The sequence below is a fragment of the Balearica regulorum genome, chromosome 12, assembly GCF_011004875.1.
Source record: "Balearica regulorum gibbericeps isolate bBalReg1 chromosome 12, bBalReg1.pri, whole genome shotgun sequence".
Taxonomy (NCBI): Eukaryota; Metazoa; Chordata; class Aves; order Gruiformes; family Gruidae; genus Balearica; species Balearica regulorum.
This window is the reverse complement of record NC_046195.1, coordinates 8958230-8972998: the sequence shown is the minus strand read 5'-3', so window position 1 is coordinate 8972998 and position 14769 is coordinate 8958230. Positions and strand designations below refer to the sequence as shown.

Genomic DNA, 14769 nt, shown 5'->3' with positions numbered 1-14769 from the left:
CAAGAAGACAAGTCGTCATCCAATATAACTGAAGCATACTTAAGCACAACATAAACAGAGAACAAGTTAGTAATGTGTATGTTCTATTCATCATGAATTTGAGTTCCTTTGGGTTTATGGACAGATGTGCCAAATAAGCTACCACATAAAATGCAGGAATATTACATTTTATGAAAAGTCGAGAGCCAATCCAGATTTGGCCTCCTATGTTAAACCAGCCAACACTTTAAAAAAAATAAGAAAACAGTACCAAATGTTTAATTAGGTTTCATTTTGACAATCCATTCCTGGCATCTAGTTAACTTCACAGTAGTATAAAAACATAAAACTTTTGCATCTATTTGTAGAAAATTTGTGCCAAATCTCAAGTTAAAATACAGTTTGAAAAACAAACTCTTGTAGTAACAATTCCAGGGCCACTTTTACCTTCACCAATTAACACTATAAAGCTTAAAACACTCAAAAAACGTAAAACCCTATCAAACATTAAATTGCAATGTAATTTCCTCCCTGAAATGAGCAACAGATAAATCAGGTATGACAGATGTTAACCACACTGGCTAATTAATACACTCAGTTGAAAGACTCAATACACAGTCAACTTTTTGTTATTCAGAACAAGAGGGAACAAATAGAATTTAAAAAACAAACAAACAAACAAACCCCACCCAAAAAACACCACCACCACCACCACCCAGACAAACAATTTGCCTCCGAAAGGCAGACAGGCAATTGGAGCATCTCTGTACCATGGTCTCACTCCTGGGAAGTTTATCAGGTCCAGTACAGTGCCACACAGATGCACAAAATCAGGTTGACCCTGGAAGCTGCTTCTTCCAGCCCTAAATATAACCTGGAACAGTTGGCCCAGGCTGTACAAGTAACTGACCCCTTCTAAGAAATTTCTGTGAACATAGACCTACAGCAGGGCTGGATGCAGGCTGACTGGCCTCAGCCTACTCCCAAGTTAGTCCAGCAGTTTTCAAAAGCATTCTTATGTCTACTGTTCTCAGCTACTGTTGATCCAAATTCAACATGAACACTAACTCAGGAATTCCCAGCGCCTTTGCACCAGCACACAGCTAGCAGCCGCTGCCAGCCATGCTGCAGTTCTCCATGCTCTTCTGCACTCCACCTTAGTCTTCAGCCACCGCTGATCTCAACAGGAGCCCCAAGCCCAACCTACTGACCTCTCCCAGCTCCAAGTCTACTGCTGCCAGTCCTAAATGTAGACACAGATAACCTGGCTACAGCGGAACTTACTGGGTTTTCTTAAACTGTGCTATGCTCAAGTTGTAAATCCTATCCATCCAAAACCAGTCTGCACGAACTGACCTTGGATGCTTTAACCTCTATGGCACAAGGTAACTACAACATAAATAATCCACCCACAATAACTTTTACAACAAAAGCATTATTACAATTTATTTCAGATAAGCTCAACAATGTTTCTTACTAAAGTCACATTACACTTCCCACATTAGACATGGGTTTTATTGGCCTATAATTTGCCAGATGTTAACCACTTTGGATTTATTCTTTGTAAGTTAAATATTTGTCCCAAATCAAACTTAGTAGAAATGATTACTACAACTGGCTAAGGTAGAAACACTATTAAAAAACAAGTAATTTTCATAAACCTTTTTCTTTGAAAAGTCCTTGTGCTTTCACATTACTAAACAAGGCCTTCTCCCTTATGCTAGGAAAATCACAGATTGCCAGAGAAACCACCTAGGTCTAAAAGAATACAGTTCTGTGTTTCTTTCCACATTCCTTTTACTGAGTAGCTGGAGTGCTCCATTTGCATTTTAACACGCCCTAAATTCAATGACTCCAAGTTTGTATGTAATTTCAGCCAGGAACTTGCTGATGTCCTTAAATTCTGTTTACTTATGTTCCAGTTGATAGAGCTGAAAGCGGCCCAAGGTCTCAAACAATAATTGTATCTTTTCAATTTACCATAAACTGCCATGATGGGGGGGAGAAAAAAATGAAAAAAAAAGAGTGAGGTACTCTCTTAAAACAGAGATGATTATATGGATCTATAAACTAACACCGAAATGAGCTACAAACATTTTGCTGGCTGCATTCCCAAATCAGCGTGTTCTGTTCGTCACAGGGAATGAGAAAGAAAGTTCACTTGAAACAGAGACACTTAACAGAAATGCAGGGCAGTCCCCTTCATACAAGGGTGAAAGTCAGTCGTAATCAAATGACTTGCCTGAAAAGACCAGTCAGTTTTGCTTGCTTGCTCAATCTGTGAAATTCATCCACTTGTGGAAAACGAGAAAACATGTGTTGGAACACAGAAAGAACACTCTCAGCCCAGGGTGAGGGAAAACTTGAAAGAGCATTTCTACCATTTGATCCTAGGTGGCTGCAAGGGCTAAGCAGGCACCGAAGAACATAGTAGTCAGATTAATACTCTGCATAGCCTTGTATCCTTTCCTTAGTAACAGCCAAGAGCAGATGCTTAAGGAAATAATAAAAGCAGCAGTTAAGAATAGTACTTCCTCTGATATATCTCCCAGTTTCTAATGAATAAGTAGTCATGGACTTTTTGATCCTGATGTTAAAATACATACTGAGAACGTAATACCCTTTGATGGGTCCATCAATTTACCTAACCTCTTCTCGAAACCCATTTCTACTTTTGGTATGCACAACATCTTGCAACAGTGAGCTCAGCAACACATGACAGAATACATTTGTTTTACAAGAGTGGATTCTCTGTTTAAATTCACCTCCCTTGAACTATAGTTTTATAAAACCCCCTTTATACCATGTTTTTTTCCCTCCCAAAGCTGAAAAGCCCTTAATGTCTCCTCGCATAACACTTATCCCAATCTTGTGACCCTTCTTGGTATTTTTCTAGTTCTGTTATACATGCTTTCTGAAAAAGGATGACCAGAAATATGCATGCCATGCACATATGTGGATTTGTACAACTCCATAAGGGTGTTTTTAATTTTGTTAGTTTATTCCTTTCCTAATAAATCCTAACCTTCTATTTGCCTTTCAACTATCAACAAGATTTGAGCTGACATTTTCAGCGAGTCACTCACCATGACATAAACTATTTCCTGATCGGTATGGGAGACCATTACCATGCATGCATCATTAGCCATTTTTCCTCTGTGTGCAGTACTTGGCATTTATCAACACTGATTTTCAAATTGTCCATTCTACTGTCTAGTCACTCACTATCATAAGATTTTCTGCAGCTTCAAAGGTAACAATTTAATTCTCACTTTTATTTCTTATCTTTTAATTAATTGTTATCAATAAGGAAGCTTTTTTCCTGCACGTAGGCCTTGAGAGTATTTTTCAGAACTTCTGCTAAGGGTTCTTGTCAAAAGTTTTGAAAAGCTCAGTGTCCTGCATTAACTAACTCACTCAACTTCACATGTCATTTCTTAGTTTGATTAGTAAGAGAAAACTTCTTTTTATGAAGGCAGTGCTCAGTCTCCCTCCTTGTAAAGACAAAATGTGTCATAGGTCTACTAATTCTATTCCATGTACTCTTTCTTCCAGACCAGACTGTTGCACTAGCCTGTAGTTCCCCTTTTGGTCATTTTAAAATATCAGCATACTACTTACCATCTTCCTTTAGTAAGAAAATCTAATAGATTAAGAGATTATTCCTTATCGTTAATATTTCAATTTTATAGCTGAGCTTCTGACAATCCTTGTGACAATACCTGCAGGCTTCTGTCTTATGCTATAATGCTTACAAAGACTATGATTTCTACATCACCATAACATTTTCCAAGAAATGTTTTTGTTTAACCCGAAGTATTGATCTAATTTCTCACAGAAAGCAAAAAGGATGTACCACTCCAAAAAAACCAAAAAAAGTTTAGCAACGATCACGGTCTCATATCTGAAAGCCTGCAAGTTATTGGCTAGTCAGAACTAAAGGGAAGAATGTCTCTATCTTGCCTCAGGAACAGGTTTTACTTTAACACATTCTTAAATGTATACTAAGCCTTAAGAGACAGAATAACTATAGCTTCTGGCTGTATTAAAAGGCAGCACACAATCAATGCCCACTCTCTCGTGGTAGATTAAAAAGGACATGAATCAACCTGAAGGCTGGATAATTAAGTATTTATGTAAGCTGTTTCAGGAACTCTGCTCTGTATGGTTTTGCAGTTTTGGTTTCCCCTTTTGTTGGCATGAGAAACCTACCCAAACTCAGGTCAGCTGCAAACCATAAACAGAATGAGGTTAATCATAATTTGTGCAGCGCACATGAAATAAAACTCCTCCTTAATATGTTTGCTGGTGACTACAAAGCACTAGAGTTTGGATATACAGAGTTATTCAAGTATTATGCTACAGTCTGGACACTGTTCCTTACAGAACAATCATATTCTGAAAGTTACATATGGTTCACTTGCCAAATACAACTTTTTAAAATCTACAAAAAAAAAATTCTAGGGATGGAGCTGACACCAAATAATATTGTTCCCTTTGCGTATATTGGTATTGTGATTAAAAGACATTTTCCACTGTCTTCCCTTTAGTTCTTTGATGCATACTTCAACTTCTAGAATTTGTCTGAGACACAACATAAATAGTAGTATGTGATTTAAGTCTAACATAGTTGTCACCATGATTCCTTAAAAAGACACCACCTTCCTTTCAACTCCAGTTCTTGACTGAACCAATATACCACGACATAGCAAAGTGCCATAGACAGTCCTGTAATATGATCCTTCAAGATATGCAATACTGAACAATATGAAAATTACTAGGTGATGAGGTTATGTAGCACACTAGCATAAAGAGATGTCTATTTGTGCTCTGCCTTGTATTATTGCCTCTATAATCTTCGGCTTCACCTGCCCCTTTTCCACCTCACTTCTTTGCACAGATTTGGGACACCAATTATCTGTGCAGCCCCTTTGCTCAATGTGTAAAGATGGTGATGGCTGCAGATAAGCCACAGTTGTCTTCCCCTTCTCTTGGCACTTCTCCCTGGTCGGACCATTATCTTCTGTGAAGTTTTGCTAAGATAGAAGCTCTGTACTTAAAGAGGATACAAGACAGAAGACAACCTCAGGCTATTCAGTGCTAACTGGTGGTGCAGCATTTATCAAGGGAATCAAGATCTTCCAGGCAGAGGTTCTGGTCTCCTTGGCATGTTCAGATCAGCTGGAAAGTTAAGTTAGTGAAGAGAGACATCCTCACACACAGCCCCCTTAAATTACTGGTAAGTACTAAATTTAAATTTAGTAGTTAAAAATTCAAATAGCATCTCCTTTTACAAATAGAAAAGGCAGACTTCCAGAACCTGGTGAAAAAAAATCCAAGAGTTCCAACTAAAGGTTTTCTTCACATAAACCTGACAGTAGAAAAATGTTTTGGTTATTTTACACCTGCTCTGATTTTTTTTTGCTTCAAAAGGTGTATTTCATTCACTAGAAACAAAACTTGAGTAAAATTGCTTGCAAACAAAAGGACAGTAACACAATGATTCCCTTAATTGTATAAGAAATTATTTTAAAGGTATACAGTTGCTGAAACAAATTTGCAATTACATTTACAATATTCACATTATCTAATCAGCAGTGCTACTGATGGGGAAAGAATGGCTAATGTCAGCAGGATGTCAGCATAATATTATACTTGTGGAAGTGATTAACACAGGGTTTTTTATTATTATTATTTTTTGTAAGTTTGTTTATGGTATACAAGTAGTGGAACTGCTTCTCCCTTCCTCTGTACCTCTTAAAGTTTACATATGTCAGATGACATGTAAACTGTGCCCTTACTCACTCCCACCCTCCCAATACCTGTGATGTCAAAGTGGTTTAGTTGCAGGTTTAATTCTACCATAAGCAAGAGACAGATGCACTGAAAAAAGCATTAAAACAGAAACACAAAGTCAAGGACAACCTTCAGTGCTGCAACCACAGGCTACCTCTTCCTCCTGCTTTGCATACATGAAATTCCACTATCTACTACAGAACCTATTCAATATGTTTCCAGTAAAGATCAGCAGTGGTATGTGGGCCATCATCATTCCACATTTTTCAACTTAATTAAAAATAATCCAAGGCCAGTTGTTACAGAAATGGTGGGGGGTTGGGGGGGGGGGTGTTGTTTGGTTTGGGGTTTTTTTTGTTTGGTTGTTTGGGTTTTTTTTTAAAGTCAGCCTTTAACAAGCTGTTGATTATAGAAAGCAGGAAATCTGATATGAGGTGGCTGAAGGCTAGTAGCTAGGCATGTAAGAAAAGAATGCATAGACCTTTTGCTGCTTCAGACTCTGGAGTCTCTGACCAAAGCACTGATTTGATTTCATGACTGCTCTGTACAGATAGCTGACATTACTAAATGCTACTCCAGTATCAACTTGTTAAATTTGAACCCAGACTCAGCATATCAATATACTAGGCCAGACTAACTGGAGTCAAGAGAAATATTTTGGGAGTTGTTTATTTTTAAATGAGTCATAATACACCATGATAATTAACTGTACCATACAATTAAATGATTGCCATATGATCTATTATATTTGTCATAAAGACTGTAATAACAAATGTAATAGTATTTATCTATTTTATTCCAGTGAATTGCTGAACTGCTATAAAGTCAACTATGGTTTTTGCTTGGTTTAGTGGGGGAAGCTTTACAATTCTTTGACAACATGTTTTATAGGATCTTTCATAAAAAAATGGTTTTACATAAAGACCGAGAGGGCCATTTCAGGCCTGAAAGGCTCCTGTGCCTGTTGTTGCATAAAGGAATCTGAAACAAGTATACTGCTATAGAACCTTTAGTGTCCAGTTTTCTGATGTCAGAGATCTTTTTAGTTTGTATGTAGACATGGCACAAATCTAAATATTTGCAAATACATGAAAAGTACAAGATAAATGGAACAATTTGAGAGTCAGACTCTTTTTTCCTATTATTTTTTATTTTTAAACTTGTCTCTCATCTGCTCGTCAGAAAATGAAATCTTAAGAATTCAGGAGTCTTCAAACATGCTGCCATATTAACCCAGTAAAAATGCTCACTACTACAGAAGCATGCTACCAAGTGTTTCAAGAAGTTAAGTCTCTTTAGGTTTTATGTCAATTCACTATGAACACCGCCCCCGGGAACTAAAACAAACTATTGTCAGTCCAGTGTCCTACAAGATTTTCTGGAAATGTTTGCTAATTATCTAATCCTGAACTTGGATTCTATCTAAATTGAATGTATTAAAACTCACCCAGATTTAAAATATGTAAGATACTGTCATTAAGATTACTGTCAACTGTCATTAAACACACGTAGCAGTGTAAGTTGATGAGAAGTGTACTTGAAGTGCATGACTCAACACGTTTTCCTTTTTACAACATACTTTTTAAAAATAATTAGACCCAGAGTACTGAAAACATGTCATATCTGTTTGTACTTATTGTGCAACTTACCATCAACTTTACAGTTTGATTTTGGGATGAGGAATCATCAAACAAGATGCACAGTGATTACCTGTGATCCACTGTGAGTTTTATAATGAAGCTTAAACATAGATCACAGTTGTACAAGAAGGTAAGTGCATTTTTCTTCAAACTCTTTTTAATCAAAAAGCGATACAAAACTCCAAAGAAGTCAAAAAGTGTAGAATCATCAGGCACTACTCTAAGGGCAACAACAGACTGAAAATTACAGGTTAATACCTCCAAGCTAGTTATATTACTAGTTTAGAAAGGGCTTGTCAGAACTAGAGATCTTTGGCATAAAGTCTTTTGCTTAAACTAGCACATTAGTTAAATGGTAATACTGTCAATTCATAGAGAATGAGATCTTAAAACAATTTTGGGAAAATTAACTGTTGCACTTTTATCGGCATTCACAATTAAAACTAATATATAATATTCACATCAAACAAGTCTTAAAATCCACATTTTGTGTGGCTTATGCCTTACTAACAATATAAACTGCCTTAAGAGTTAATAAGAGCAAACACACTTCTGCAGTTTAGTTGGACATGAGTTTCATTACCAAAAAAATATATTTAATATAGGTCTTCTAGACCCAAGTACTATAATTTGAACAGCAATGTTGTTGGGAGAGGTATTAAGTTACAGTGTACTGCTCAGGCTGAAGTAGCAGTCAGAAGGAAAGAAAAAAAAAAAAGGAGGAGAGGAAACTGAAAATTCCTGTGGTTCAGGGTGTATACAGAAACAAATGGCATTTACAGTTTCTCTGCTGAAATATTACTTATCTTTAACTCTACACACAGCAAACTGTTCTGTAAAATAAAGCCTATATGAAATAAACCTAAAAGGCTCTACAGTAATCCACTCATTTTTACCCATTTTATATGCAATTTTAGTAATTACTATTAATTTATTGAGAAGTTACGTATTTAAAACTACAAAACTTCATCTGAAGTTTAATTCCTATATCTAGATAACTAGACAAGAAAAACCCTGCAACCAAGAAATTGTTTATTTAATATATTAAATACAGGCATTTCACTGTAAGACCTATTCACCTATGCTACTCTACATACCATATTCTAAGAAACAAATCTAAAACCCAAATGTTACAGATAATATACAAGTTAGCTTCCTAATGGTGACAGTTTGACACCATTAGAAAATTCTGAAATCATTGTGTTTAAGTCTTGATTGTAAATGTTACTATTTTCCAGTTAAATTTCAGCTGTAAAATACAGACAAACTTTTCTATAAACAAGAACACTCACCTTATGGGGCCTCCACAAAGAGGTGCTAGACATTTCCCTTTTAGAGGTTCCATATCTTTTCTTAACACCAGTTTTTCCTTCATTCCCAGGTTTGAACTGTATGTGCAACTGAGACGTCCTTGCACTATGACACTTGTATTTAAGGCTGGATAAACAGCAAGAAACTTTTTGACGTGATCCTTCCAACGAAAGACTTCTTTGCAAAACATGGTGGGGTTTGCTCATCTGTACATTTGGTCTTTCTAGTTCATTTATATTTATCTGATATTCTGAATCTATTTCTGAGGGTAAACATGCAGATGTGCTACGTGCCAGTTTTAAATGAGGGTATTTTGCACTGGAGTTCAGATTTAACTCTGGACTGCAACAGCCGTTAACCATTTCACTACTTGATGCAAATGCTCCCTGTGTGAGTTGCACTGAAATACATGAGAAGCCATCAGGTACTTCTTCACAAGTTGCCTGCTCAGAACTATTCAAAATTTTACTTTTGTCCTGTAATGATGTATTCAAATAAAGTGGTCGAATGTCTCTGACTTCGCCAGAAGAACAAACTGTTTTAGACAGTCGAAGTCCATTGACTGCTGTTGAGAGGAATCCCTTGGCAATAGTTTGATCTTCTTTTTGTGCCAGCTCACTAGGAGAAATAATTAGTTTATGGGATGTTTGATAGGCGCCTCTATGTGGTAGTTGACATGAGCTTACTGGAGAAGCTGGAGGAGTACTAGAAGGACTCCTAGGGAAAATAACCAGTGATGAACAACGTCGCAGTGGAATTTTAGTTTTCTTCCCTAGTGACAAAACATCTTGGTCAAAAGTAGTATTACTTCTACAGAGAATTTCCTGAGATGAGTTGTTCCTATAGGGATTATACTTGTTTGCAGTGCTTCTATATGAAGAATCACCATGTACAGCACTACTACAGAACGTACCATCACCTGTTGAAAGAGTGCCACTACCACTGTCACTGATGACACTGTTAGTATATGAACCTCCATCACTTGTGGTACTTGCACATGATCCGTAGTCACTGCCAGCACTGCTGAACGATCCACTGTCACTGGCTGCAATACTGCTAAGACTGCCATTGCACAGAGCCGAACTGCTCAGAAGGCTATCATTAGATCGATGATCAACCACAATTCTAGCACCACAATTTCCTTCATTACCAATACCAATGAATGAAGTGTCTTCACCAGTAGCTACCACATCACCAGACCGAAAACTTCCACTATGCTTTCTAGACTGTAGAGAAATGTGCAGCGAGGTGCTCTTTTTTATTTGCAATGAAGAAATAGTTGCATTTTCCTCTTGATTACTTACTTGTTGCATTACAGGTGCATAAGCAACTTGTCTAGGAGTCAGTTTCATTTGTGTAATATTAGGTGCAGAATTCTGCAATTTTTTGAAGTACATACAATTATTACTATCCAAAACATCTTCAGATGTTTCCGATAATGGGTCTGTGTTGCTTCTTTGGGTAGCAAAATGCAATCTTAACTGTCGTGCCATTTGTTCTCATTTCCACGCATGTTAGCAAATGAAAACCACAAAGATCCTTCAGCAGAAAGGCTACAGGCAGCTGCACAGAACCTAGAGCTAGTACATCACAATAGTAAAAGCCCATAAAAGTGCCAGTCCTTGTCCTAATTTCTACAAGACAGTAGTGTTAAAAGAAAAACTGTACCTCTTGAAATAAGTCGGCCATTCGTTGAACTGCAGTTTCTGGACCGTCTTTGATTGCTTGCAGTCAGAAAGCATTCATTTACAAAGCACTTAAGTTCCAACGTCCTCAGCTGCAACACACTGACAAACACTACTGACCTTGTTTCAATTATACTTTCTGTAATTTGCATAAATGAATACAATAATAAACTTCCAGCACTTCCAAGTTTAAAACAGCAACTCCTGCTGCAGCTGCACTAGCTGAGTCAATGTGTCCGTACTTTCCTCAGCAGCGTATGACTACTAATATTTTTACCCACAGGTTTAGAATTACAGGAAGTTGGTAGGAATGAAGTCCCATATAATTGAGTATCAAGTCTAGGATTGAATTTCCAAATAGTAACCATGCTAGCAAACTGCTGAGGTCTGAATTATGCATAAACCAAGCCTCCTCCCCCTTAAAAAAAAAAAAGGTCTTTCTGCACTATTTAAATAAAACTTGAAAGAAATCTGGCATTATCTCACAATCTACATGCTGTTAAGCAACCACACTTGCTAAAGATTTGCACATAGTAGAAACCTCTCCTGCCAAATAATTCATAATTTTCAGTGAGGTGCAACTGAATTAGAACCACAACAAGTTACTCTGATTAATAATTTGGCATTTATTTTCATCCTACCATGTTAAACTTTTATTTTATATTTTAACCTTTCCAAACTACAGCTGTTAAAGGTAGGAAAAACCCAAACTAGTCTTACAAACTGAACTACCTCATCTTGTCTGCTAGGAGCCCACAATAAGCAGACACTCATTAGAGTTCAGTATGGCATGCAAATACAAAACCAGCTATGTAAACTGTGAAACACTAAGCTAAGTATGCATGGAGATAAACATGATTAACCAAGCACAATTGCAGAAGAAAGCTATTCTGTATAGTTATACACAAACTCATACATTCATAGCTAATTACTAATTTACTTTTTCTTTTAAATAAAGTGATCAACATGTCAGGAAGTTAATATACTGTCAACTCTTGTAAGAGTAATGGGCTTGAGAATTCCTACAAAATGTTTCACTGGCTCACATCATCTGAAAAGGTCCTTTGCTGGCACCTAGTGGGACTTTTGGAAAAAAGATAATCTTAAACGTTGCTGTTAAGTGTGGGGGTTTTTTTGTTGTGGGTGTTTTTTAAAAAACAAACATTTGGCTATGAATGTACTTTTGAATACAGAAGCCATATATGATGTAGTACTAAATGCTACCACACTAACATGAAATTACTTAGTGTTGCTGAAAAAGTGCAAACAGAAGAGAACACTAGGCCATTTATACTTTTATAGGTCATACTACTAGATTTTTTTCTGCTCCATATTTATTTAACCTTTACTGTATTTTAAGCTAGAAGGCAGTAAAATTAACATTTATACCTCCTTCCCAAAAAAGGAGCCAAGAATCAAATTCATAGTACTCTGTTTGCAAGCAACAAATTTGTTTTCTAATTATACTCTAGGGCTTACTTAACCTCTGTTACCTGAATTCCATTATTAGAATGCAGCAGTAAATGAATACCAGCTTATTCATAAAAAGCCAACAAATACAATAGTTCATTTATTTCATTATGTTTCACCAACTGGATGATTTCTAATGTTACATGTTGGAGGGGAATTGGGATGAGGGGAAAAAGAGGAAAGGAAAATACTATAAAATATTTTTTGGTCACAGTTTCAAAAAGTTACATTTGAACTTCAAGCAATATATTTAAAAATAACAAACAAAAACAAATCCCAAACAAAATCACCCACCCTAAGATATCTGGGTAAAAAGTAAACAATGCATTTCTTAAAGCTCTTTTTCTCCCCAACAACAAATTCATTAGTAGCACAGTTTGTAACATGTTAGTATGATATAAAACAAATTGCAACCACTTTATGAGATATACTGCCTTTAGTAAAAAAAGCAACACTTTCTCCCCCAGCGGATGAGCTGAAATGCTTTTCCAATTTCACTAAAGAAGCCTCTCAGAAAATGATAACTGACATATTTTGGTAACTGAGGCTTAAGATTAGAGATTTCTCAACATGTCACTCTTCCTTAGCTATAACTGTACATATAGGTACAGGCAGCCAACTATAGGTTCCTTTGTCAACATGAAATGGCTTTTAAAATGCAAAATTCTGTCTTGCTGAATTAGAGTTGACATAAAAATAAATAAATAAGAGTAATTTTTTTAAAGTACCAATAGCTCCATTCAAATCATAACATCATTGACTTCTTCAGCATCGATAACAGGGTTTGGCACTTTGTTTGAAATATACATAATTGTGACAAGTTATTGTAAGACAGGAAGAGACAGCAAAAAGTTGTCTAGTCCCTTCCCTGGTCCATCTCATAAGTGATCTCATTGTCATTCTTGACAGATTTTCCTAACGTCTTTTTGAAGACAATCACAACCAAGGACTCCACAAACTGCTCAAGCCGTTTACTAACGGTTTAAAACAAGTCAGCAGAACAAACTAGATTTAGTGTTCCCTTACCAAATCCAAGACAGGTGATCTCTGAAAAGTTTTAAAGCTATTAAAGACAGACTTTAAAACTCCAGTTGTTCGCAATACAAATCCAAAGTCCTGCTGCGTTGGTTAAGCCTGACATTGAGAAAGCTAAGTTTTGAGCCTGGTTTTCAAGAAAGCAACATTTCTGAAAACAAAACCCAAAGATTTCAGGCTTCAATTTATCTCCAAAAGTTACAGAGAATAAAAGCACTTGGGAAAAATTTTTATAAAGAGAAAATTATCTGGTGGTAGGACCATCTCACAAATGTAAGAGAATTTCGGTTTTATCAGCTTGCTCACACCTAGAGTTTAAACAGTCATCTAATAGGTAGAAGAAAGGCTGATTAACACTGAAGCCCACTAAATTAACATCAGATGAAACACCTTTTGATTGTAGCTGCGTATCCTAGCAAAAGGGTGCAAGGCACATATGGTTTCTGACATGTGAAGATGAATTAATAGACGTGGGGGAGCTTGTGAGCTAAGGCAGCGATTTGACTTATTTAAAACAGCTCAAGACATCAGGGGTAGAAACTTAGTGTTTCTGAGAGCAAGCTAAAGAGAAATAGGGAGACAGCCTTTTGCATTCACTGAGCGAGGAGATGGAAGAGATGAAAAATATTGGGGTTATTGTAGAACTATACAGTGACCAATGAGGACATGATTCTAAATATAATCATACATAGGAAACAAAGCACCATTTCCAAGCTGATGCCAATAAAATGGTTTATTGGTTCATCTCCCATAAGCAAACAGGCCAAACAACTTATCTACTCTAGATTAGAGAAAGAATGCTAAGGAATTCTCTTGGTATAAACCACAAAAAAGGCATTGGCCCTCTCCCCAAACCATCAGAAATATGACTTTCTAATCATGCCTCCTGGCTTCCAGGGGGTGGCAGTCATGTTCCAATGACTAATGGACTACTACTTTGACTTCATGAAGAATACACAGTAGCCTCATCACATTGAGACGAATACCTGAACATCCTGGAAAATCATATTTAACCTGCTGTGTAAGCCACAAATGCTGATGATTCCCTTTAAAATTGTTTTTTTTTAAAGAAAAAAAAAGGAGACATCATATTTGAAATGCTTGGAACAGGTAATACCACCAATCAAGAAGTAAATGGCTTGGGGACTGTGTGATGCCTATAACCAAGAAACAAGCCTCCTCTTTAAGTCTATTTATTCTAGACAGTATGTACTCATATTTACACACATTTTCACTCTTCCGAACTTTAGCAGATTAGCGCTTCCATAAAAGGTACAATGGACTACTGAATATATGCGGAAAGCATTAGGAAAAAACAAGTTTTTCATGGCCAACACACTATTCAAGCACAGAGATATCCTTTATAATGGCTATCATAATGAAACTGTGTTTGAAGTACAAAGTAAAGAGCACTCGATCCCGCCTATTAGTTTCAAACTACTGCAGAAGGAAAACATATATATTCCAGTGACAAGAAATGTCTGTGAAGTGGTCCTAGGATGCAAGTGTCATGATTGTACTGTTATCAGCCTTAGTCATTTACTATAAAATGTACAGACAAAGATAGGCAAGTAGACATCTTCACATCTAAAATGAGAGCAGTCAGAGGAGGAGTTTCGATTTCACTGAGGAAATAAATGCACGAGCTATCCCTATCTTACTTATGACCTGCCATTCAGAGAGTGACACCTAGCTGCAAGAACAAATTGACAGTGAATTGTGATAAGATTTCCAAAGAAAATGCACACATGCTTTCTTTCATGCTACTCACACATTGAAGAAGCTTCTCAGACCGTGTAGAGAGTTATCTACACTGTCAATACTACTTTGTTCATGGGAAAAATAAACATTCG

At 36.6% G+C, this 14769-nt stretch overlaps 1 protein-coding gene across 2 annotated transcripts in view; it reads right to left on the bottom strand.

The window, feature by feature from the left end:
- Window positions 1–14769, bottom strand: part of NEDD4 (NEDD4 E3 ubiquitin protein ligase) — a 57827-nt gene that overhangs the window by 27675 nt on the left and 15383 nt on the right. The window contains exon 1 of one of the 2 annotated variants that reach the window (XM_075764007.1): window positions 8708–10340. The exons of the other annotated variant lie outside the window; for it this stretch is intronic. Within the exon in view, the coding sequence (XP_075620122.1) occupies window positions 8708–10219 (1512 nt within the window). The 5' untranslated portion in view covers window positions 10220–10340. Of the gene's footprint in view, window positions 1–8707; window positions 10341–14769 lie in introns of those variants that run through there. 2 annotated transcript variants of the gene reach the window in all.